We start from the raw sequence: 24,443 nt of genomic DNA, 5'->3' as shown, positions 1-24,443 counted from the left end.
TCCAGCTACGTCCCATGAGTCTTTGCTTAGGTTCGGATCATTACACAGTCAGTAGGGAGATGGAACATGAAGTCAGTCAGCTTCTTTCAGATTTAACTCTGTCTCACTGTGAAGTATGACTGAAAACAGTTCGCATTTCTCATCTGGTGTCATTTTTCTCAGAGTGAGACAAAGTTAAAATGGGATTTTCTTCTTCTTTCCGTTATTACCAGTTATCTATTTATAGTCACATAGGCCTGCAGCCACTTCACCTAACTCACCCATGTATCTACATCATGACAGTATCTTTTCCAGTCTTTTCTCAGAAAGCCATTTTTCCTTAGTTTTTAAGTACTGAAAGACCGTTCTGTTCCATCTTGTCTCTTTAACTGTGAAACTAATCTTTCAGGGAACACTGCAGAAAACTGATTCACCTCTATGTCTGAGCATTGAAAGTTATCATTATGACTAATACAGTTAAGTGTTCAAAGAGTAAAACATCAGTGGAAGATAAGGAAGTTTGAAGTGTTTCAATAAAGACAAAGTTACTCTTTTTTTGGTTGGATATTGCATTTTTGTTCTTGTGTGGTGAATAGTGAAGGATTTGTGAGAATCACTATCTAATCAATATCTAATCTTTCCAGGGCTAATTTGTGGCCTATATACATTTAACACTCTTATGTGTTATGTGAATGTGACACAGTGAATACTGTAGTAATTACGCTGTGGATATAGAGACACCTTCCTCTGTAGAAATGCTTCCTTTCCTAAAAGAACCCCTCTTCCCTGAGCATGTTCATGCTCCTGTGCATTCAAGTGGAAGACTGAATGACAAAGATCTTGTGAAGTTTTCTGCCCATTACACATGACTATGCTCATATAATTTCTGATTGAGTCAGTTGTATTGTATGGCCCTTTATCACAGGCATTTCTCAATAGAAATAAATCTTTCCAAATCACAGAATAATGTTTTTGTATGCAACAACATAAAACACAAGGTAAAATGTATAAGCTAGAGACACAAATCTACCTACCCTCACCTGAGTGTATGTACTCTATTAACTTGTGGAAATATATTCACAATGTTACACAGCAGGCCAAGATGGATGGAAAAGAGCCACAGACTGTCAGATGGATGTGACAGGTTCTGCTCAACAAGCTTTGAGAGAAAACTTGTTTAAAAAAATCCTAGAATAACCACATGCTTACAAATGTACACAGCTTGAATTGTGTTTTCTCTTGAAGTTTCAAGCTGCCTCACAGACACGTTAAGACTAATCCAGGATTACAGTGCTCATTTTTAGGGTGCTGGTCCTGGTGTTCTGCCAGGGTGGGGTGACAGACAGGAACATCATGGGACACCGTGAGTGGCAAACTACACCTCTGACTCCCATTACAGTGTTCTTACTATCTAGCAACACACAAATGCCATTTAAATAAAATCTGTGAACACTGTGTGGAGATCGCCAGGATTATTCAATGTCTCTAAAACCATATTAGCTGCTACTGTATTGAAATTTAGTGCTATCCAACCAATACTCTCAATACGCTCACTAGATACACTGTATCTAAGATAACTGCTATCTCAGGACACTTTTTCTAAAAGTTGAAGGAGCATGAACTGTAGTCTCCTGTAGTGCATTTGAACCTGTGGTGACCATAGACCATCCAGTGGTAGACATCTGGTCTAGGTAAGTGGAATTTATACAAAATAGCTCTGCGTATCATAAAGAAAATAATGTACAGTGTATAGCAGATATAATTCCTCTCTTTACAGCAAGGCTATTTAGAAATTAGAGTTATGGTGCAGGAGGGTTTTTATCCCCTCAGATAAAATATCCCACAGAAAGTTCACATCATATAGCAGTTAAAGTTTTGATATTTGATAAATGATATTTTTATATTGATGTTAAAGCAATTTTACTGGATATTGGCTATTGGAATGTTGTTTCTGTACAAAATATCTTTATTATTTCCTGTTTTCCTTCCCTGATTCAGAGTCTATGCCAGATCTGCTCACAGCTGTGAAGATCTTGGCCGGCTCCACAGTTGAGATCGCAGCAGCTTCTGTTGGTGAGACCAGTCTGGTGAACACTGTCCAACAAATAGAGGAAGATGGAAAAGGTTTGCAGACCGCACTGGAGATGGTAGAACCAGAAGTCCTGGCTAAGGAAGCAGCTGAAGAGGCAGCTGTTGCAGTGAGCGAGGAGGATTTGAAGTCTGCAGAGGATAGTGCTGCTGAGGGAGTGACTGATGTAGAAGTTGCAGAAGCTCCGTCTGCTGAAGAAGTGGCATCTGCTCCTGCTGCAGCAGAGGAGGAGGAAGCAGCTGCGGCTCCTCCTGAGGAAGCTACAGCCTCAGCCTCCACAGTGGAGAGGGTGGGAGATGAGGATGAGGCACCAGTTGCTGAGGCTGCTCCTGAAGAAGCTTTTTCTTCTACAGAGGCCCCACCTGAAGATTCAGCTGATGAAGTTTCACCTGCTGAAGAGGCCACCCCCTCATCAGAGGAGATCACACCTGCTGCTGAGACATCAGTGGAGGAGGGAGCAAGTGAAGCTTCAGCCGAGGAGGCACCTGAAGTTGTGTCAACACACAGTGAAGCTGCAGCAGTTGTGTACATGACTCAGCTGGCGGCAGCCTCCACTGCAACCAATCTGGAAGTTCTTTCCACTGCTGAACCAGAATCTACATCAAAGGCTCCAGTACATGAGGCAAAGCACTGCCACTCCTGCCACTCTGCTCCTTCAGCTGGAGAGGAGGTGGTGCCACCTGCTGCTTTGGGAGGGGAGCTCGTCAGTGACGGGGCAGTGGATATAACACATGAGGCCAAGGAGGAGGTGTCACTGGTGGAGGGACAAAGTAAGAACATATAGGCTGCCAGTCAACAGTTGACACCCCATGCCTATTTTAACATAATAGTACATAATGCTACATAATATATATTCCTATCATTTTATTAAATCTAGAATACTACAGTACTACACCACTGTTTAATAATCAATTGAGAATTGTTTGGGACTTTGTATATAAGTGGAATTAACTTAGAACCAATCAGAAATGACCAGATTAGCTTGAAATGTTAACATAGATTCACCAGTCCACAAGAACGTTTCCATTTTTGCAGCTGTCTGTTTTTCATGTTTCATAGCTCAAACAAGCCTGTGAGACTGAAAAGTGGATAATCTGAATTTAAACATGATACAGTAAAATCAAATAAGTGTGTGCATCTAATAAATTCATGAAATCACAATAATGCACATGTAATTCCATGAAATGTTAATTAGCTATGTTCCAAATGTACATAATGTACCTTTAACCCTGTTTTGATATCTTTAAGATTAATTACATCCACTGTTACAGCTTGTATTATTTGAAAAGTAATTTACTAAGGTAAGTAGGGTAGGGTGTGGAAGGTTTACACTCCACTTTATAGCCTTTAATTAAAGCCCCTGTTTAACAGCATATAAACATTTAATAAATAGTTTATAACACATTATAATGTAGTTGTAAGCAGCTATTCAGTCTTATTAATGTATTTGTCAGCAACTGTAAATCCTCATGTGGAGGCTGGTGGATAAACAGAAAATGAATGACTATAGATATAATATTAAATATGTCTAGGTAGGTAAAGTTATAATTGTTGACAAATATTATAGATATATAAATAATATTTGTTTAAAGTAATATATTGATTAATGATATTTTAAAAAGTGTTATCAGATTTTCATTATTATTTTCCAGGAAGACAAAACAGTTTGACATTACAAATCTGTCAGAGTTTTGGACACTAGATGGCAGCACAGTAAATGTTTGTCACAGCAGACACACTGACTTGTTAATCTCAGGTGTAACTATTTACAATATTTACATCACTGAAGAATTGACAGACATGCATTAAAGGACTCTTAATCAGTCCCTATCAAAGCAGGTGTAATAACTAGACCACTGCATTAAACCTTATTAGAAACATGTAGACCTAGCTTCCATCAAATATTAAGTGCATCTGCATGTTACAGGGACTGGGTGTTTTAATCTCTGAGGTTTCTGCACTACAATTGACCTCAGTGCAGTTGTTCTTGAAGATGACCACTAGATGACAATGCAACCATTATCCTCAGTTGTGCTGTCACTGGGTACCAGTATACAGCACTTGTGGGGACTACACGATTGCCCTCCATCCATTACTGCTTGTCCTCAAGGGTCACAGGTGGCTGGAGCCAATCCCAGCTGACATAGGGTGAGAGGCAGGGTACACCCTGGACAGGTGCTACAAGATTTCTAGATTCATTTTCATTTTTGAACACCATATTAACAAAACATAATAAAGAACACAGTGTGGCTAAATTGATAACCACTGTGCTCAAAGATGACAGAATCAGAGTCTACACTGTATTTGGCTCTCACCAGATGTATTTCTGTCTATATCCACAGAACCAAAGGTGTCTGTCTGGACTGTAAAAAGCTGCTCAGTGATGTAATAGTGCAGTTCAGAAGGTAATCAGTTAAAAGGAGCATAATTATAGACACAGCTGTCTGTGTAGAACTAGAAATAGTAGAATGGACATCTTCAGGATAAGTATTATTCTCAGACAGCTACATTGAAATGTTCAGTTGGTGAGGCCAGTGTGACTCATATACACTCCTATACTTTTCTCAGAACTCTCCTTAAATTGCACTGACACTTGAAATTGATTGAACAACAAATGTCCATTCTACTTATTTAAACTCTAGGACAACTATGATGCAAAATCATATAGCTGTGTGCATCCAATTAATGAATTCCTACTCTACAAAACTGGAACTGTGATTTTTGTTGCAGCCACAGAGACAATGGTGGTGGTGACCGTCCCGTCATGACATGACAGACAGCGTGCCTTCCACAACACTCCCATCTGTCAGTCAAGCTGAGGATGAACCATGAAAACAACATGAAGAGAAGTAACCACAGGTTTAACTAACTAATGTGTCCTTTCTGTTGTTATCACAGAGTTTCTTGTAAATTCTCTTTCTGTTCATTCTGTATTAGCATTTATGAAATATGATTCCCATTATGTCTCTTGTCCTCTAGGTGCCACTATTGCAAAGCTTTTCATGACCAGTTGACTAGAACATACATGTCTTAGAGGTGCTATAATAGGCAGTAGAAGTAGTTTGTACCAATATCTAGAAATTCTGCCATGATTTTTATGTGGTAGTGCATTGCTGAAATGATATCAACAATAATGCATTTTTCTCACTCTTGTCATAGTACAAATGCACAAAGAGGCACAACTATTTTAAGACCATTATACTTTTCCTGAGACACCAACTTAATCGTTGTATCAGGTGAGATATATATATATTTGACATTTTAAGGCTGATATCAACTGATATCAATACCATGTCCACATTTTGGTGCATATCTAATTTCTATGTTTGTGTTATCGTTGTCTATATTTTAACTTCTGTAACAGAGAAAGATTGATGAATAGATTATAAGTGGGTTCAAACTGAAATAACTTGATATTGTACCCTTTCACTAGATGAATATATTGAACAGTAACATGCTTCTAATTCTCTGAGAGTTGCAGGTGGATGCATAGTTTTACATATATTTGTCGGTGCACTGCATATATATATTCACTATATATTATAATAATATATTCAATATTTAATGTACCCTACGAGTTTTCTTTCGTTTCAGTCAAGTATATTGTCTGTGTTGTCATGATTATGTGTTCACATAGACGCTTCAAATAAAGTCATGTATAAACTCTAACTCAGTTTTGCGGTGCTTGAAATGATTCTCGTGTTAACCCGTAACCTATTAAATAGTAGTTGTACTATAGTGATCCTAGTTCACTTGGTGGAGACAGATAACTAGTATTAGTTTACATTATTATTATTAGTGTACGTTAATGAATGCATGTTTTTTTTTTTTTTAACTCGATAATAAAAAGTGAGAGTTTATTCTGGTCAGCTCCGATTGTTTATTGTACGCCGTGACGTCATGAGTGTAATTTGCCTGAACAAGCGGAGAGTAAACTGACAACTGAGTCAGTCTCCGGTTAGCAGGGGAGGGAAGCAGCTACACAGCGGCTCCTCTATTCATTTACCATCCCACATGAAACACCAGGGGCATTGAGGTCTTCATACTTCTCTGTCTGCAGGCTCCACGGCTCCTCATTATGGATACAGACAGCTAACGTCAGGTTAGCTAGCGTTACCATTAGCAGCGGGACTTCTCCGCCTGACAGCAGCACAGCAGAGCTGAGTCGTCCAGCGAGGAAGCGAGAGGTTATTGGATGTCACACACGCACACACACATACACACAAACACACAGCGTAAACTCCCATTAGCCAGCCAGCTAACGTCAGGCTGCTCCTGTTAACTAAGTTGGCTGCCAGTGAGAGGCAAAAAGAAGGATTTCACGGTAAGTGAGGTGACCTGATTAGCCAGCATTAGCCACATGGTTTGTTGTGTTTCTTTTCTGACAGCTTGGTTTTGTCACAGTGCTAACTCAGCTAGCTAACGGTAGCTAAGTTAATGTCATTATTCAGTTTCTGTTTCTATTCAGCAGCCGCCTGTGTGCGACGTGTTCTCATAAATTAATATTCTTGTAATGCGCCTTGTAGTACAACATTTCGTGACCAGTTGGTAATATACTATTGTGAAATAACTATGTAAATAAAGACAGAGCTGGCTGACAATTCATTGATAAGATTAGGTGGTCTGAAGAGCAAAGGTACCATCGCAACAGTGAATTCCCCCTGTAAGTGGCTGTACATGCCTGTCACACTCTTACTGTTGTAATCAACTTTGATCTTGGATCTGACCTCATTACTTTTTTATGTGTCAGAGGTATTACCACAAGCAAACAAGATTAGTGTCAACACACAGAAACTACATAGGTTTTGTTGGATAGCAAGTGAGTGCATGGTATTGTTAGCCTGCAATATAATGTAGTAACAGGTGGTGATAAATAGGCCATTGATGCTGGTGACATGCTGTCACATTGGTGAGACTTTGTAAATAGATTTTTCCATGTTTTCACTACTCGTTGAAAATTTAAATTAGTTAACTGCTGGTGCAAGGATTTACTTCTCTCCGTATTTTACTTGACATTCATGTAATTTAGTTGGAGTGTTTGCGAAAAAACAATGACAAATAATAATAATGGCAAATAACTCAGTGTCTTAAAATTGGTCAACTGGAAGGAAAATCATCACTTGGTGAGCTTTTTGGACATTTTAATAAAAATTACATTAAAATTACTCAAATGATTAACAGAGTATAACTTTCAACTTATGGTTGATGTATGAAAAACATTGAATTGTTCCTCTTATAGTTTATATAATCCTTATCTACCTGTGGATACTATTTTGGAATACACTATGAAAGAGCATCATCCAATGTCCAGGTGTCGCACAGTATTATTATTTTTTTAGTTACAGGTCCATGGGCTGCTGGAATTTACAGTTTTGAGCTGTGTTGTTTAGTGAACAGAGGCCAGAGGCCTGGACCTGCTGTCTCCAGTGTGAGCTTAAGTTGAGTGTCTAGTACCAGTAAATTATTGACCAGGCTGCCTTTTGCTCAGCTGGTATATCCTGCAGTCTTAGCTAACAGTTGAGCTGTGGTCTGAAGGTTTCTGCTGGGTGGCCACAGTCGTCCCTGAGTGTTGGAGCTAAATCATGAGAGGCTTGTTGAGAAAAGACCAGATACAGACACTGAGTCCAAGGACTGGTGCCATGAAGATGGTCGTTTGATGGGTTATAGGAGAGGAGAGAGAGTGCTGATAGAAAGAAACCACAAATGTTGGGCTTGGATGTTACAAAGGGAAGCTTGTAGTGTGTATGTTGAAGAGTGCAGTGGTGGTCATGACATATTGTAGCTGAAACAATTAGTGGATCAATCGAAAATGATTCTACAATTTTTGTTATTGTATAATTACTAAATGTTGTACTTTTTAAAGCAAAAATTGCATAAAATTCACTGGTTCCAGCTTCTCAAAAGAAAATGTTTTCTGCTGTTCTTAGTGTGCGTTGCAAAATATCTTTGAGTTTTGTAGTGCTGGTCAAACAAAACACTTTAAACTCTTTGCTATTTACTGATAAACATCAGTGATTGGGGAAATAAAATGTAGATTAATCAATATCAAAATAATAATTTTTTGTAACTCTATAACAACTCTGAACCACTTACTGTAAGTAGTGTACAGTAACATTATACCAAGTCATATCACCAATTAAACTAAGGTTTAATGTGGCATTCATGTCATGTTTACAATGTAAAGAGTTTCTTTGTTAATGCATTACCTTTGCATGAAAGCACTTGACACTAAGATGGAAACGGTTTATGTTATTTAAAGTATCAGAAGGCAAAGAATAATCATTTCCAACTACATCATGTAAAAGGCTAATTTTACCAAACTATTGACATATTGAGGCCAAAGAATCTGGTGTATCTTATAGACAACGCTTGGTTATATGATGATATAGTTAATTTAGTTTAGTTGTAGATTACTTGTTAGTATGCAGTTTGTTGCCTTTCTAGTGTGTTTTCATGATGGTTTCACCCATTCCTCTTCAAAATGTCACCAGTGAGATACTAGACATCACCATAACTTATATTGTAGAACAAACATTTCAGAAGTTTGGGCCCCAAGACCAGTTTTAATAAATATCTTAAAACCTTCCAAGCAGTGAAAATGAGTCACAAGAAACTAGCATTAGGGTCACGGGAGAAATAACACAGATCAAGGACGACATTGTAGCAACTGAGTTACAGTAAAATGTGTGTGTATGGGCTGGGTTGATGTCAAGTAAATTCTGCGATGTATTTGCTCATTGTGTCATCAGTGTGTATGTCTGTGTACTGCAGGAGGGCAGGGCAGGGCACAAGGCAGGGCGTTGTATCTTTACCAGCGGCCCCAGTTACTTGGAACAAAAGCTCTGTTGTTGAAAGATCATGTGACTCTGTGTGTGTGTGTTTCTCTGTTTTTCTGTGTATGTGTGTGTGTGTGTTCCACCCTTGTCATGTGATCTGAGCTCAGCTCAGGGCAGGGTCTGAGAAGTGCTGAGTCGCTCTGAGAGGTTCCTTCCACCCAGGGAACAGGCAGACAAGCGAGCATGCAGGCAGGGAGAGGAGATGGACGGCCAGATGGATGGATGGATGTCAGACAGAGGTGTGGGAGAGTCAGACAGGGAGAAAGCAAAAGAGAGAGAGAGACAGAGAAGGATACAGAAAAAGTTATGTTACTTTATCCCACCATGGCAAGGCAGCACAACCCATTCTTTCGTTCTCCTCCTTGTCTCTTTGTGGATTTTTATACAGCAGACAAGTAAAGATTCAAGCCTACAATATGAGTCACATGGACTTTTCTGTGACAAGGCAAGTTTGTACTTTTTTCCTTTTAGTTTTCATGTGTTTGTTGGGATGTCGTCGTGGGAAAGTTTGCCTGTCAGGATGACTATGCTGTATCTTGTTAAGTCTTGAGACTGCTACTGACTCACCATGAACCAAAGCAACATTTGTAATAGAATCAAACTACTTGTCATCCTGGTAATCAAAAGTTAAAAGTGAACTCAGTCACTTATGGCTAAAGCATGTAGCTATATCTCTTGTCCAGAATTCTTTTCATTGCAGCAGTAATACTTAAAATTCCTAGAATACCAACATGACTAGTAGCTAACTTAAAGGAGTGAAAAGGTCACATTGATGGACTGCTGTGACTGTGTTTTGATCTATAAAACAATTAATTCCTCTGCTTGTAACGTGACAAGTATCTGCGGGTAGTTTCCAAATGAAATGATTTGTTTAAATGGTAATAATGCAAGTTCTTGACTCATTTATGTTTGAGCTGAGAACCATCAAGGCAGCCACGTGCTCACAGTCATCCAGCAGGTCCTGTAATACTTGTTCAACGCAAACCTGCAAGTCCTGTTTAAGAGACTCAGCTCCTAACGGATTTTGTCTCTGTTTGCCTTTGTGTGTGCACATGTGATTCACTCATTTCAGAACTCTCCCTGCAGTAAGCATGTTGCATACTCCATGTGACACTGCCCCTTGTATTATGCAGTTGTCGGAGGGTCTGCATTTGTCTACAAAGATGAATGTTCTCTTAGTGGGTGAAAATAAAGTTTTTGCTCAGGCTGATCCAGAGAGATCTGTGCTGCCATTTTAATGCCAAATCATTCTGTTGACCAAGGGGAAACATACAGTACCACATACCGAACTCTGTACTTTGACACTCCCTTTCAATCTCTGTCTAACTCGCTTTCTATTGAAAGGAGAGATAGGCTGGATAGATTACAAAAACCCAGTGTGTCACAATCTCCAACTCTTCCATGAACTTACATAATAACTGCTGTCAGTTTAACAGTAAAATAATGCACATACCACAGGATATGTGCACACCTGTCTTTGGTGAGCCTGTTTCTGTGCCAGAGAGCAAGAAGCATGGAATAACAGGTGAAGCATGAAATATTCAAACTAATTTAGAATGGGTGATTTACAATGGAAATTGGAGTCAGATTGCCTGTTCCTCTGTGGTCTTTACAATTTAACTTCAGAAAAGAAACTTGGTAGCACAAAGTGTCAACCTGTTCTGATTTTCTGGGACTGCACCAGAAACAGTACATACAACTCAGATGACAGTGTGTTGTATGCGTTTTAATAATTGAACAGAGGGTTTCCATCTGAGCTGACAGCATGTTGGTCTCAGTAGCAGAGGGAACACTGGCCTGGCACAGTTCATCTATTATACAGCAGTTAGAGTAACTGAGCACATGCTCGTACACTCCATGTCAGAAGATGCTGTATGATCAGGCGGCTCCAGTAGGTTTGTACAAAATTAAAAATACCCTGGATCAAGCATTAATTTTACATTGTGTTCTGGGTATTTTAAAATAAGTTACTGCTTGTGCACTGAAAAATGCTGAGAGATTAAAGTGTCAGTGAGAAAGAGTCATTCCTAATCCTTGTCTTTGTGCCTACTGAAGAATTGAAAGAATTTTTGTGTAGGATTATCTTTAAGCAGAGGGTATATAAGACTATAAATGGGGAGGTGCTGTGGTTCTGGAGGAGAATGGAGTTTGTTCTGTTTGGGAAACTGTTTATGTTGAAAATAAAAGGCCCAGCATGCTTCAAATAAACAAGTGTTGTTTGAACATCTAAAGGCAAAAGTGTTTATAGCTGTTCTGAACAGCCACACTTGAAGCCAGAGTGAAATGCCTGCTGTCATAGAGAGGACAGAGATGTGAGGATTGGACTAAGAGGAATAATGATGTACACTTTCAGACAATCTCTCCTCATTCATGGTGTTGTGTTAAGTCATTCACGTGAAAAGTGGTGGAAGTAGTTGTGTGAAGCTTGAAAAAAGAGCTTGAGCTTGCAGGGAGAACTTCAAGCCCTGTCACCTCCATACATCCAACCCATCACCACTGGAAGTGTTCTAAGTCCCGTCACCTTTAGTAACTGTCACTATGCCTTTTGAGCTTTTCATTGTTGTAGGGCATATACGTAGTTTGCAATGAAAACAGGGGCATATTTACCTCCTCAAAATTCTTCAGTTCCAGACACAGATAGACAAAAGCAGCTTCTCATTAAATGAGAGAGTCTCTAGTGGAACAAACTAGCTTATTAAAATTGATATGATCTCCATGAGTTGGTTAAAAACATTGTGTCTGATTGACTTTTTATTGTTTCTTGACTGTTAATTGGCATGTTTTAAAATGAAAACTCTTTGATCTTAAATATGCACTTAATAGCTGCATACATGATATCACATTAAAAGACTGAGGCTAAAGCTGTATGTCCTAAGCAAAAATTAGCATTGTAACAGATGATTCGTGTAGAAGACATGGAAATAGAGAAGTAGCATTGTTCATGCACTGTGGGGTAGAGGTATTACATAGTATAATATGGAAAAATTTAAGATCAGACTTTATTCCAGCATGACTCCATTTGGCTTAGGTAAGGTACATGGACATGCAAGATAGAGGTCAGATTTATGGCTTATAGTTTGCATATTTTCAAACTGTGTGTTTTGCTCTTAATGCCATGTGAAATGGCTTTTAGACTGAGGGCTAACCAGTGTTTTTTGGTAAATATATTGCTGCTTGAAAATGAGTTTAAATGAGGTTCCCCACATCCAATAAAGAGCAACAGCTAATACTAGCCTAAACTCTGAGATAGTTGTATCCTGTAACCCCGCCAGTAATGTTGAATGGTTGGGTTTTGCTTTTGTGTTATTGATTTTGGAAACGCCAGAAAAATTACCACCTTCCATACTATTCTATGGATATATGGAATATCTGCCTGAATACAGCCCTATGTACACTGCTGTTCTAGGGAAAGATTTAGTGAATGGTTGCTTCTGCTGTTGCAAAGATTTGGCAGGAGGGGATTTCAGACACTTGTTTGATGATTCACCAACCATTTTGTCTGAAGTTCACTGACACCTTAAGTTACTTTTTATTCATTTTCATTCCATTTTGAAAGCTGTGTTCTCACCACTGGAAGAATGTATCCAGTCCCAGCAGGCCAGTGGCCAAGCCAGCCCTTTAAGAACTAAGCAAAGTAAAAGTAGGTTTAAATGGCAACATGCTGCGTTTATTTATCTGCCTGCCTCCCCATGCACCGGCCTTTCCTTTGTCTTATATCCTATTGTCATCAGGCAGAGCAGCACAGAACAGGAACTGTAGGCCCTGTGGTTCTTAGCAACTGTTACCATGGCTCCAGTCTACCCTGGCTCGATCTTCCACTCGACACTGTGCGTGTTTTGAGGGAATGACTTGGCTTCCTGTCAGTGCATTTCTTCCTGTAATAGCAGACAGGCACTTCCTGCAGGCCAGAGCCAGAAGGGAAGAGATGAAAGAGATGCAGAAGATCCTGCACCATCAGTGAGACCTCAGATGACAGTTGGAACAGATGGAGGAAGGCGTTGTTACATTTTGATTTGATAACTTTGATTTTATAAAGAATTTATCAGGTTGCAGTGACGTCAGCTAGACATCCGCAACTCTGAGACTCGTAGACCTGCCTTGATTGTCGTGAATAGGGAAATAGGCTAACTTTAGTTCACACAAAATCTACTCGTATATTATTATTTTGTTACATAATTTGTTGTTTTAAAAAATTTTCTTTACCAAATGTTTCTTGTCTCTCTGGGGGCCATCGCCATACAGGTGGAGGCCACTAGACAGAGGAGCTGTGGCAAATTGCTGTGGCTGCGTGATCCCTGGGGAGCATGAGTCATGACCTCAGTGGTGCTGGTCGACACTGGTGGGACAGTGGTGGAGTATGTCGCAGCGGAAGAGGACCTCCAGCAGGTGGGTTGGACACAAGCAGAAACAACACTGCCTTCTCTTATTTCTTACCTAATTTGTTCCTAATTAGCTCTGATTGTAAACTTGTTGTTTTTGATTGTCTTGCTCTCTTCTGTCCCTCACTCCCTTTCCCCAGCAGGAGGGAGAGAGCGAGGTGGATTTGGACCTGGAAGGGGAGGTGGAAGGCGAGTGTGAAGCAGAGGAGGCCTATGAAGACGTGCAGGACAGAGAAGAGGCTGACGACTACCCAGCAGTCATTGTGGAGGAGGTACCTGGTGCCAGCCTGACCGAGGAGCAGAGTTACTCGGCCCAGGTGCTGGTGTATGATGACGAGGCGTACCCAATGCAGGAAGTCGGCGATGAGCAGGAGGTGGAGACAGAAGGGGAGGCAGGTGAGGCATATACACCTGTATTTATCAGAAATTGGATTTATTTAACCTCATAATCTCAAAAAGACTATTAGGCATGGTCCGGTTACTAGTTTCAAAGTATACCACGGTTTGAAAAAGTCAGGTCACTAATATTTTCTGTTATACCGTTCCTACGCTATAAGCTGTTTACCTCCCATGTTAAAATGACTCGTCAAAGACATAAAGTGTAGGAGTCCCTCTGGTCGCGTGCATTGTGGATGAACACGACCCCCCTAGCCGTCCGGTTTACAGGCTACCAGTGTTCATTATGGCAGAGGGAGGTGGCACGCACCCCCCCGGTCCACAAAAAAGCACTCGTCACTCTGTGCCAACATTACGTCAGGGAGCGGAGAAGAGCAGAGATTGTTGAACTGCAGGTTTAGGCTGACCTAAGAAAGAGACTGCATGTTTAAATTTTATTCTGATGTGTTATTAGTAGAAAAAAGTTGTTTTTCTTACCAGGCATTTCAAAATAACTCATTTTAGAGCTGTAATTGCGATACCGCAATACTGTGAAACACCCTGCAACCCAGAATGCCCAGAGCAAACCTTGGCCGTTAACTATCCTGATTTACCGTTTTACCTTACATCCTGAGAAATTTGGCACGTGTTTCTTTTCTATATACTGTTTCCATTGTTGATACACAGCTACCATTTCCTCTGGACCACTAACTTTTCATATTATTAGGAAAAAGAAATGTAAGCTACTGTTGCACTGTACACATTTATGGGCTATGTGTTTCAGAAGCAAGTATTTACGTATTGTCAGCTGGTGCCACTGCCAGAGCCATCTGTCGCCCTGACTTTATCCTGGTACCGAATCCACCACATCAAAATTAGCTCATTCGTTTTAGTACACTGTCCACCATAATTCTTAAAATATTGATTTTGTGTGCCTGCACCTTTTATTTTCCAGTGTTGAGAATCTGTTGTTTTGGCTTTGTTTGTGTCCTCCGTTTTTGATATGTACATCTATAGCCTCCTATTTCCTCTCTCCTGACTTCAAAGCTTCTTAGGCTGACACCTATTTTGTGCACATAGGAAGTATATTATAGAGGTTAGATGGTGTACTGAAGTGTTGTTTTTGTTTGTTTTGGTTGAGCTGAAACTGGTCAGATTTGTCACATGATTCTGCTGCCAGCAGCGCTAACCAGTGTGGTCTGCGACGGTTACAGACCTCTGTGTCCACATGCTGCCACCTTGTGGATATTTCATGAAGTGTTCATGAAGTCACTACTTCATGAACACTGAAGGTGTCCAGGATTAGTTCAGTATTCATCCATTAATCCTTTTTAATAGTACTATTGTCCAAGTGACTATAAGTATGAAAGAGACTGAAAGATGAAGGTAATATAATTTTGAATTTATGTATGCTTTATTCATTCATTCAGTCCCAAATGATATTTCTAAGCTCCATTTGCTCATCACCTAAATATTAAATATCTTTGAGCAGGATTGAGAATTTGTCATATTTGCAGGAAAGGTATTTGCATTACTGCATAGTTTTGCCCATTTTGTATTTTATATCTGCTTGGTTGTCAGAAAAAATTAAAAATATAGTTTATTTTCAAGTCTGGTTACAAATGAAAAATGTGCTGTCACAAGCTCATGGATGAAGTGATTTAATTTGTTGGAGTAAAACTTGAAATGTAATGATACTGGGTACACACCAGCATGGATTGTAACTGTTAGTTGAGAAGGAACTGGAGTGTTCAAATTGGCCCACTATGAATACAAAGTTGTTGTCCTTTCATATAATTCATATTGTTATATCTGTTTCAATCCCATAGAGACAAAATGTCAGTGACATCTAACAAAAGAGCAGGTGCAGAGATTAGAAAAACAAGTTCTGTAGATGCTGCATAAAAAGCATTTCCACCACACAAGTGCTGCATGTGCTGCACATTAGTGGGAAACAGTCCTGTATAGTTGTCATGTTTTATGACTCTTCTGATTCTGTTTAGGAAACACACTTTACATTGCATTAGACCATAGATTATAAGACATAAGACTTTTGAATTCTGAACACTTTAATAGTCAGTATTGACCAATAATTGTTTAATCAACTTTTAAACTTTGCCTTCTACTATTTATACTGCCCACAGGACATTATCTATTGAAAAGGAGGAAATTAGAATTATTGAAATAATAAAGCCAACACTGAAATTAATAAATGTCTTAATAATTTGAAGGAGAGCGTTTGGCTTGCATGAAAACTCTACTTAAATCAGGTAGAAGGCAACAAAGTACATACTATGAAGTAATCCTAGTCCATAGTTTTTAAAATAGAGTAGCAAACAAGTAATCACAGTCATTACAAAACATGTGTTGTTCATTGTTCTGAAAAGAAGTGGTTTAGATATTCTGTGTTGTGTACAGTTCTTAACAACCAATTCGTTGTGCAAACTGTAGCTTTGTTGTGTAATACTTTATTTGCCCCGTGTGTTTATAAAAAAACAGTTATCACGGTACAGCTTTATTTGACGTACTCACTACGCAAAAGAGGGAGGGCGAAGAAAGGATTTCCTGTGTCGGCGGCGGAGGAACACATTTCGGTCATCGTAACGCGTCTCGTTGAAAATCGAGGAGATTTCCCATTTGCGGCGGAGTGATCTGAGCTAGTAGCTCCCCATACAATTCAGTGAGAAGTCAATGTGAATCTGCAGCAAGGGGAAAACATGGCGACTTCACAGCATGAGGGGCACGCAAACCAGCTCGATCTACTCATCAGAGCCGGTAACGTAACTTTATGTAGTCGGAATTCCGACACGGGGGCTAACGTTAACGCGCAGCTTGTGTTTTTAACGTCGGCCGCCGCGTCTCAGTCCGCTGAGGAGTGTCCTGAAGTAATGGAGGGCAATCAGGAAGTGATCACCTTGGTAGCAACCTGCATGGCGTTGTTACACGGTTTATCAAACCCAGTTTAAGAGGAGAAAAACTTTCGTAGGGGCTGCCAGTCTGCACAGTTAGATAGTTATCTGCACGAAGTGTGTTTTGCATGCTGGAGTAGATTTTTCTCACTGCAGTGGGCTGTAGAATAACGGTTTGCAGATCGGCTCTGCACAACCAGGAAGTGTAAATATGTTGTCTTTCCTACGTCTTTGCCACGCTGTCTGAGTCGGAAGGACATGTGGGTTTATTTTTACTAGCATAAACCCGGTACACATAGTCATATATCATCTTTGTTAGCATTGTAATTGACGCGTGTGTTAGTATTTAGTCGTGGTTGGCTTTAGTTTGTTCCGTTTGTAGGAGTAATCTGCAGTAATAATCTCGTCCCTGAATAACAGTCCATTAGCCTTAAAAGGTAATTATCTAATTTGGCATTATTGTGATTTTTAGCTTTAGCGAGCCCACAGTACACATTTCTCATGTCAAAGGTTGTGATATATTTGTTGGATGGTTTCCGTTATCGTGTTGTGCTCTGTGTGACTGAAGCGTGGGACGGCCTGGCTCACTCGCTTTCTTCCCTGTACTTGTTTCAAGAGCGGCTTCAGTCTTCGACCACACTGACCTGCCAAATATACATTTTATGTGATTTCCTTTTGTTTGAATGCACGAATTGTTTTGTAAACATGGCTTCGTTTCCACTTGTCTTTAATCTCGATATTCAAAAGTATTTTGTCCCATTTCGATGGCGGAAGCAATTGTTTATGTGAGGGGGTGGGGCGTACCTTTGATTGACCTGCCCCTTACTTCAATGGCGTGCGGTATGCCTTAAAACGTCAGCAGACGTCCAATCAGATTTAACCGGGGGCGGGCTGTTGATCGGAGAATGAGCGAATAGGAGGCGAGGCGGTTTTTGAGTGACAAGAGGATTTGTGAGCTTCCTCGAAGAGAACTGGAGGGAAAGGATGATAAGTGTAAACACGGAAGTCATCGGAGGCAGCACTACTTTTTGTCGGGCTAGCGGCTATTCTTGGCGCCTTTACATAGTAGTTTATGTAATAATAACTATTTATTGTGATATATAAAGATAAAATTACGCACGCGTAGTGCTTATTTATTTTTAAAAATCGCGATGTTCCTCATTTTTATCATTCAATAATTTATTATAAATCACAATCCTAACAATTTAGACAGCCTTGAAATGGCCACAGTTTCTATATGTGCCTGTGTAGGTCAAGCCCAGCTGCAGCTCTCTGGTCTCACACCTTTTGGTGGTCTCATTGCAGCACAGCTGCCTGGTTTCAAGGGCAGCTCAGCAGGCTATAGGGTCTGCTGTGATGGCCACCAGCAGTCCTGTTTGTTTGTGAGAGGGACTGAATGAGTGGGATAATCTAAAGATAGCCCATTTCTCTCCCCTATGCAGTGTCAGTTCAGTTCAGTGAGATAGCCAAACATGGACAGAGCAGGGTGGAACAAGATCTCGTGTTTCCCACCAGTGATTGACAACAACAGCAGGTGCCCTGGGATCCTTCTCAGGGTTCCAGGGTCCCACGTACCCTTTCTTTTACAACAGACTGAATTCCATTTTAGAATTAAACAGCATTGTGTCTTTTCCTGTCATGCCTTGCCATATGTGAGTGCATGCACACAGATATTCTTAAACAACCTGGTATCTTACAACTTTTAACTTTTAAGAGGTAAAGGTGCAGAGGAAAAAAGTGAAGATTAAATAAACACTAAGACACAAGAAAATAAGGACATTTCCTACTGTGAAGGTTGTACTTTACATCAAGTCATACAGTTTCTGCATCAGAGTGAATGTGTTGCCTTCTGAAAATGCCATATCTGTGTCCCAAAAGCAATTTGGTTTTTCACTAGGGGGCGCCATATAGTTGCATGTTGTTCACAGCATGTACAGCACTGTGTTAATACTGTGAAAGAATTTACAAATAATTGTTAAAAACTTTGGACTCTTTTTTGTTTGGATAAACAAAGACTAAAAACAGACCATAAGATCCTGTTGAAATGTCTGTCAGCAGGACAGAGGCTTTTCCTGTGGGGTTGATAAAGTGGAACTCATGTGTTGTTGTGAAACAGACTCCACTGGGCTCAAACTGTAACTTTATTTTTCTTAAAATATTTGCTAAATGATTTTGTGTGTGTGTGTGTGTTTCAGTGGAGGCTTCTGTCCATGGCACCAGTGTCCACTGCTCTGACAAAACCATTGAGGCTGCAGAGGCTCTGCTTCGCATGGATTCACCTTCCAGCCTCAGAGAGGATCGTAGTCCAGGTAACACACACAAACTAATAAGACAGGAAAAGAAGTATTTACACAGTTTAGAACAGCTTACACCTGAAGCTGCTTTTTATAGTGTTTCATAAAAAAGACAATATAATTTTCTTCATATGTGTATATATGTTTGCTTTAAACTCAACACAAAACACAAAACTACAGTCAAATTTCTCATCAATGAAACTTTTATCAAACTTTTAATAACATGAAATTAAAATTCTCTCCACTTTCTCCTACATCCAGAAGCTTTTATCCCACCATGCATAGCAACACCAGACTTCCTCCATGCTGCTATGCGTCCTGACATGATTGCAGAAACAGAGGTGGAGATATCGACAGAAGACTGCTGCGAGGAGGAAGATGAGGAGATGGTCACCCTGTTGGAGGAGGGTCCAGAACCAGAACCTGACCACGAGCCTGTCAGGAAAAGGAGAGGTAGACAAAAACATCTTGTAGTCAAAAACATCTGTGAGTTGTGTGATTAACCATACCTTAAACCAAAACCTGAAGTTTCACAGTTGATTACACTGAACAAAGTAACCAACAGCACCACCTAGTGGTTGTTTTTTACCGAGCATCATAGGTCGGTGATGTTTGAGTCCACTGCACTGAAAGAAATTATAAAATCCTCTGTAAAATGTTTCCCTTTGTAGCTGGACGGAAGCCAAAGACACATCAGTCAGCTATTTCCAATGGCTCACCAGACCTCGGCATCAAGAAGAAGCCAAGAGAAGGAAAAGGTAACTCATAGCAGTGATTTCACTGGCTATCAATGTCATAGGTTTAAACATTAAATCCAGCTGTTTGTTGTGTTATGCTCGGATGAAGAAGGATTAGCATTCAGCACTGCATTGAATTTACTTTGATTTCCAGCAGGGAGTACAACCTACCTATGGGAGTTCTTGCTGGATCTACTCCAGGACAAAAACACCTGTCCCAGGTACATCAAGTGGACCCAGAGGGAGAAAGGCATCTTCAAACTGGTCGATTCAAAGGCTGTGTCCAAGCTGTGGGGCAAACACAAGAACAAGCCAGACATGAACTATGAGACCATGGGACGGGCACTCAGGTGAGGAGTCTGTGAGTTAATGAGGGAGATTTCAAATTGTTTTCTATTATTTGTGTTTTTGGGAATATCATAACTTCTGATAATCTTCTTTTCCTCAGATATTACTACCAGCGCGGCATCCTCGCCAAAGTAGAGGGCCAGCGGCTGGTTTACCAGTTCAAAGAGATGCCCAAAAACATAGTCATCATTGACGATGACAAGGCAGACATGGCAGCCCCCGATGATCTGATCGGCTCAGACACCGCCGCGTCCTATGAGCGAGTGCCACCGCCATCGTCGGACATGCTGCTCCAGGCGACCGAGCTATCGTCCTCCAAGAAGCCCAACATTCCTGCGGGGTGGAAACAGAGCCAACATGGTCCAGGCTCCCATCGCTACAGGAAGCAAGACGGCAGCAGGAGGCAGCGCGGCAGTGGCGTCGGGGGTTCCGCGGATAGTGACGGTTTCTGCTGCGCCAGATGGGAGTCAGACCCAGCAGTCTCACACAGCTATCATCCCTAATGCCACTGGTCCCAGGTTAGACTCCCACAGAGAGATGAGGACGTTCAGAGCTGATGCAAATGTTGGCATTTCTCCCTAACAGTAAGTGCTGACCTTTGACTCTCTGTGCTGTCTCACCTCTCATCTGCAGGACGGTGCGCGTGGCTATGCAGGTGCCTGTTGTCATGACAACATCACTGGGTCAGAAGATTTCAACAGTTGCTGTGCAGCAGCCGACAGGAACAACAGGGGCAGCCGGCCACACCACCCTCCTCACCAACACCTCTGCTATCAGTGCTGCTGCTGGTAACACCAACTCACAACAGAAGGTTTGTACATGTGAAAATAACTGTGGACAATAACTTATTGTCCATATTGTGGTCGGTATGGTCATGAAATAGGTATTAAATTACTTTCTGTGTGGTATTACTAAGTTCTTAGTCAAGTTTTATGAACTTTTTCATGTAGGTTGTGATCCAGACTATCCCCACCATGGTCCCAGCCACAGCAGAGAATGGAGATAAGATCACGGTCCAGCTGGCCAAGATCATCACAATCCCAGCCCACCAGTTAGCTCAGTGTCAGCTCCAGACCTCCACAGGCACAAACAAGCCCAGCCTCGGAGCTTCCCCTGGGGGCATCAGCCTCCTCGGCAGCCCCTTGACCGTCCGGGCCCTGGCTCCGGTCAGCGTTGCCCCGGGAACGCAAGTGATGAGACTCACCGTGCCGACGCAGGCACAGCAGCAGACTCTGGTGGTGTCGCAGCCGGGAAGCATCGGCAGCGGGGCCGGGGTGGTAACGGTGTCGACAGCCAATCAGACGGTGACTGCGCAGCCTCGCATCATCAGCGGTGTCATCAATGGCTCAGAGCTGGTGATAGGAGCACCTGCAACTGGAGGGGTCGCCATGGAGAAGCTGAAGGCCGCGGGGGTCCAGGTCCAGGCTGTGCATGTGCCGGTGGCGGTCCAGCAGAACCAGGCGAACCCCAGAACTGTCCAGAATGTCCAAACAGAGGCCGTGGACGCTGAGGTGGTAATCAAACTGGAAACACCAGATGTGACGATAAAGACAGAAGAGCCTGAGTGTTAAAGTGTGCACATTTACCAGTACCCATCTTCCCCCTCTGCCAGAGAGGGTTAGTTTGTCTGAAGTCATTTTTACTCTTATAACAACCAGCAGTAGTCTGTGAGACTTTAAAGACTCCTGAAGGTCTGATTTTAGTCCTCAACCTGTCTTCACACCTTCCCTGTTGCTGCCTACGACTTAAACTGTACTAAGTCGCTCTCCTTCACAACCACACTGAAACCTCTGAGTGTTGTGTTTGGAGCCCAAACTGCACCATGCAACATAGGAATACACACAGACTTCAAAGGGACTTGTTGGGAAAGGTGAAGGGACCAACCTTGATCACTACAATTGATGCCTTCTAAATGGATCGCTATCACTGACTCAGATTGGGAAGAACCTTGAAAAAAAAAAAAAAAGCTGAAACACTACAAAACAAGGCAAATAATTACAACCAACCAAAATGTGAACTATCACATTTAAAAAACGAGTGTTGGGGGGTGTAATGAAACTTTTGTAGAAAGCATTTGTTTCTAATTTTGCCTCTATGGATGTTAAAACCAGCAACTTAATTTTTTTTTTTTTTTTTTTACTTATATCACTGTGCAGATCAAGTATGGGTGGTGCTACATGAGAGAGAGAGGCAGAAGCTGACAGAAGCTTTGACAAGGGTCGATATCAGACAGAAAATGGTTGTGTATGTACATATTTATATATATCTCTACTATACAGTTTATGGAGCTAAAGTTAACAGAACAGCCTTAGATTTTAATTTTAATTTTCTTTTTCATATATTGTCTGAACAGTAAGCTAAAATTTGTTTTTGTGTTTTGATACCTTGTACCAAGCACAGTATTATTGAAACTAGGGAATCTAATATTTGTCTTTATCATTAGCTCCTCTGTCTAACAGGCTGTTAATGCTCATACGGAGAAATGGTAACATGTTGTAGATCAGTGACCAGATTGCTTGCAGTGTGTCTTCCAGCATCTAGGAAAATCTCTAGGCTTCACATGTATTTGACAAAAGGATCTTGGCGATGTCTCAGTATATATATTTTTTTTGTTTGCTCTCCTCTTCACAACCTGACACAGTCCAGCTGCATGGAAATGCCAAGAACAGGACTCAGAGCCATGCATGCTGCCATGACTCAGAAAGAAAAGAATCCAAGAAGTAGTAGCAGTGTGTTTACACTCAAATCACAAATGAGATGAATCAGTTATTTACATTTTTTTAAAAGAGGCATTGAAAATCACAAGTTATGCAAAATGGTTGCGGAAAATGAATCACTGTGGATCCCAGGTCATTTTACTTCACCCTTAAAACAATTTGTCAGAACAGTCTGTGCCATTTTGGCTCTACATTTCATTATTTTATTTTTTATCTAAAAAGAGGGACAATAGAAAGATGTTTGTGTTCAGACTGAACTGTTTATATTCAACATTTGAAGTATATTCTATTTTGTTGTACTCTTGTTTCAAAGTGTATTAAAGTAGATTTTACTGAAATATAAAGAGACATTTGAGACGCGACACTTCGCGTTTTGTTTTTCTGAAGCTGATGTTTGTAAATGTTACCTCACACTTTTTTCATACATGATCTGCAGTTATTCAAGATAAAATAGGAATGGTGCCCTACATTTATTTATAAATTGAAATCCTTGTGGTGGTGACCTCATTTTTAATCAGTGATAACATTTACTTTTTCAGTGAATCAGCAGGACACAGACTGTGCAGACTGGTTCTGTGGTTACTTGGCACATTTTACCATCTGGGTGCTTGAGTTCACAGATTGCTTCTGTCCCTCGACAAAGATAAATCACTTCCCTGTGATTAGACTGATCAGAGTTTGACCTGACCAGGTGATGTTCGGTTACACTGTAGGCGAAAAGAAGCTCGATATAGATGCTGGTCAACACAGATGAGATCTACAAAAATGAGGTGTTGCATAAGGTACTTTTTGTCCTGTGGTGTCTGACCTGTGTCCAAGGCATGATTGACTGATGTTATTCATCCAGAGAATAGCGAGTAAGCATGTTGTCAGATATCTCACTTTCTGCAAAATGGACTATGTATCAAATCATAAATAATCTCTGAAATCTAAAATACATATTAACAAAAAATGCTGATCAAGTCAGGTCAGGTCGAGGTCAGGTCAGGAAATCCCACAGGCCAAGGCTAATTGGAAAGCCCAAAATGTTAAAGAGTGAAAGTGTTATAATCCAGCACCGTATGCTGTATGTATTTCCTCACTCTGTCTTTCCTGAATGACATCAGTGAACAGCACTGTTAGTTCCAGAGCACATACAGTACAATGTCTCAGCAGATGGTAGATGAACACAAACAGTACCATTGTGGGACTGTGGTGTTCTTTGATACTGTGTAGGGACTTCAGTGCCTGGCCATGGGATAGTCTTCATTCCCCCTCCTAATGGCAAAAGTTCTGGGCACTTTCACAGTCAATATTGCAAGAAGTGATCTGGTAGCCTTTGTCCTTTATACAGTATGATGACATTCACAGCTCTGAAACTGTGTGGGAATAACATTTCCTTTGCGTTAGATTTGTACTTATCAGTCATTTAGAGGACCCATTATCTAGAATGAATAGAGTAAGTAATCTTTAAAGGGCCAGTTCCCCCAAATTATTAAAAATACTCCTTTGTAAAGCAATGAAAAGTTTTAGGGACTATTTCTTCTTTCTGCCATTAGCTTTTCAGAGTAACAAAGACATTGTATTCGTTTTTTTCTGGAAAGACGTGCTGCTGTTGAGTCCATAAACATCAAAACAAAATTCCAATCTCTGGACAGCTCAAAATCTGGACAAAACCAAAACTAGCTTAGTTGTTAATACTACTAGAGGTAAATGTGGAAAACTTTTCTCTATAATTTGGATGGGCCAACCCTTTAACTCCTAAATCACCAAGTAATTAGCAAACCAATGACTGAGTAGT

General features: G+C 40.7%; 2 protein-coding genes across 2 annotated transcripts; both read left to right on the top strand.

The window, feature by feature from the left end:
• The first annotated feature begins 1,949 nt into the window (after positions 1 to 1,949).
• On the top strand, positions 1,950 to 5,619 carry LOC108900129 (fibrous sheath CABYR-binding protein-like). Its single transcript, XM_018700987.1, has 2 exons — positions 1,950 to 2,838; positions 4,799 to 5,619. Exons 1-2 carry the CDS (start codon positions 1,983 to 1,985, stop codon positions 4,834 to 4,836), a joined length of 894 nt encoding a protein of 297 aa, XP_018556503.1. The 5' UTR covers positions 1,950 to 1,982; the 3' UTR covers positions 4,837 to 5,619.
• Positions 5,620 to 5,993: 374 nt separating this feature from the next.
• Positions 5,994 to 23,025, top strand: elf2b (E74-like factor 2b (ets domain transcription factor)). The gene is given in 12 exon segments (XM_018701024.2): positions 5,994 to 6,255; positions 9,012 to 9,143; positions 13,147 to 13,290; positions 13,424 to 13,679; positions 18,763 to 18,876; positions 19,123 to 19,314; positions 19,533 to 19,619; positions 19,753 to 19,948; positions 20,047 to 20,278; positions 20,280 to 20,464; positions 20,580 to 20,757; positions 20,897 to 23,025. Coding segments are annotated over 10 exon segments (2,136 nt in total). The 5' UTR covers positions 5,994 to 6,255; positions 9,012 to 9,143; positions 13,147 to 13,215; the 3' UTR covers positions 21,518 to 23,025.
• The last annotated feature ends 1,418 nt before the right edge of the window (positions 23,026 to 24,443 follow it).

This window comes from Lates calcarifer, linkage group LG5, assembly GCF_001640805.2.
Source record: "Lates calcarifer isolate ASB-BC8 linkage group LG5, TLL_Latcal_v3, whole genome shotgun sequence".
NCBI classification, from domain to species: domain Eukaryota; kingdom Metazoa; phylum Chordata; class Actinopteri; family Centropomidae; genus Lates; species Lates calcarifer.
Note: the sequence above shows the minus strand (reverse complement) of the source record. Positions and strands in the feature narration are given on the sequence as shown.

What these genes read in the sequence shown, in the direction of transcription:
- LOC108900129 (XM_018700987.1), top strand. Translation starts at nt 1,983, where the DNA reads ATGCCAGATCTGCTCACAGCTGTGAAGATCTTGGCCGGCTCCACAGTT. An exon ending in GTCACTGGTGGAGGGACAAA is followed by an intron (nt 2,839 to 4,798) that starts GTAAGAACATAT and finishes TTTTTGTTGCAG; the next exon opens with CCACAGAGACAATGGTGGTG.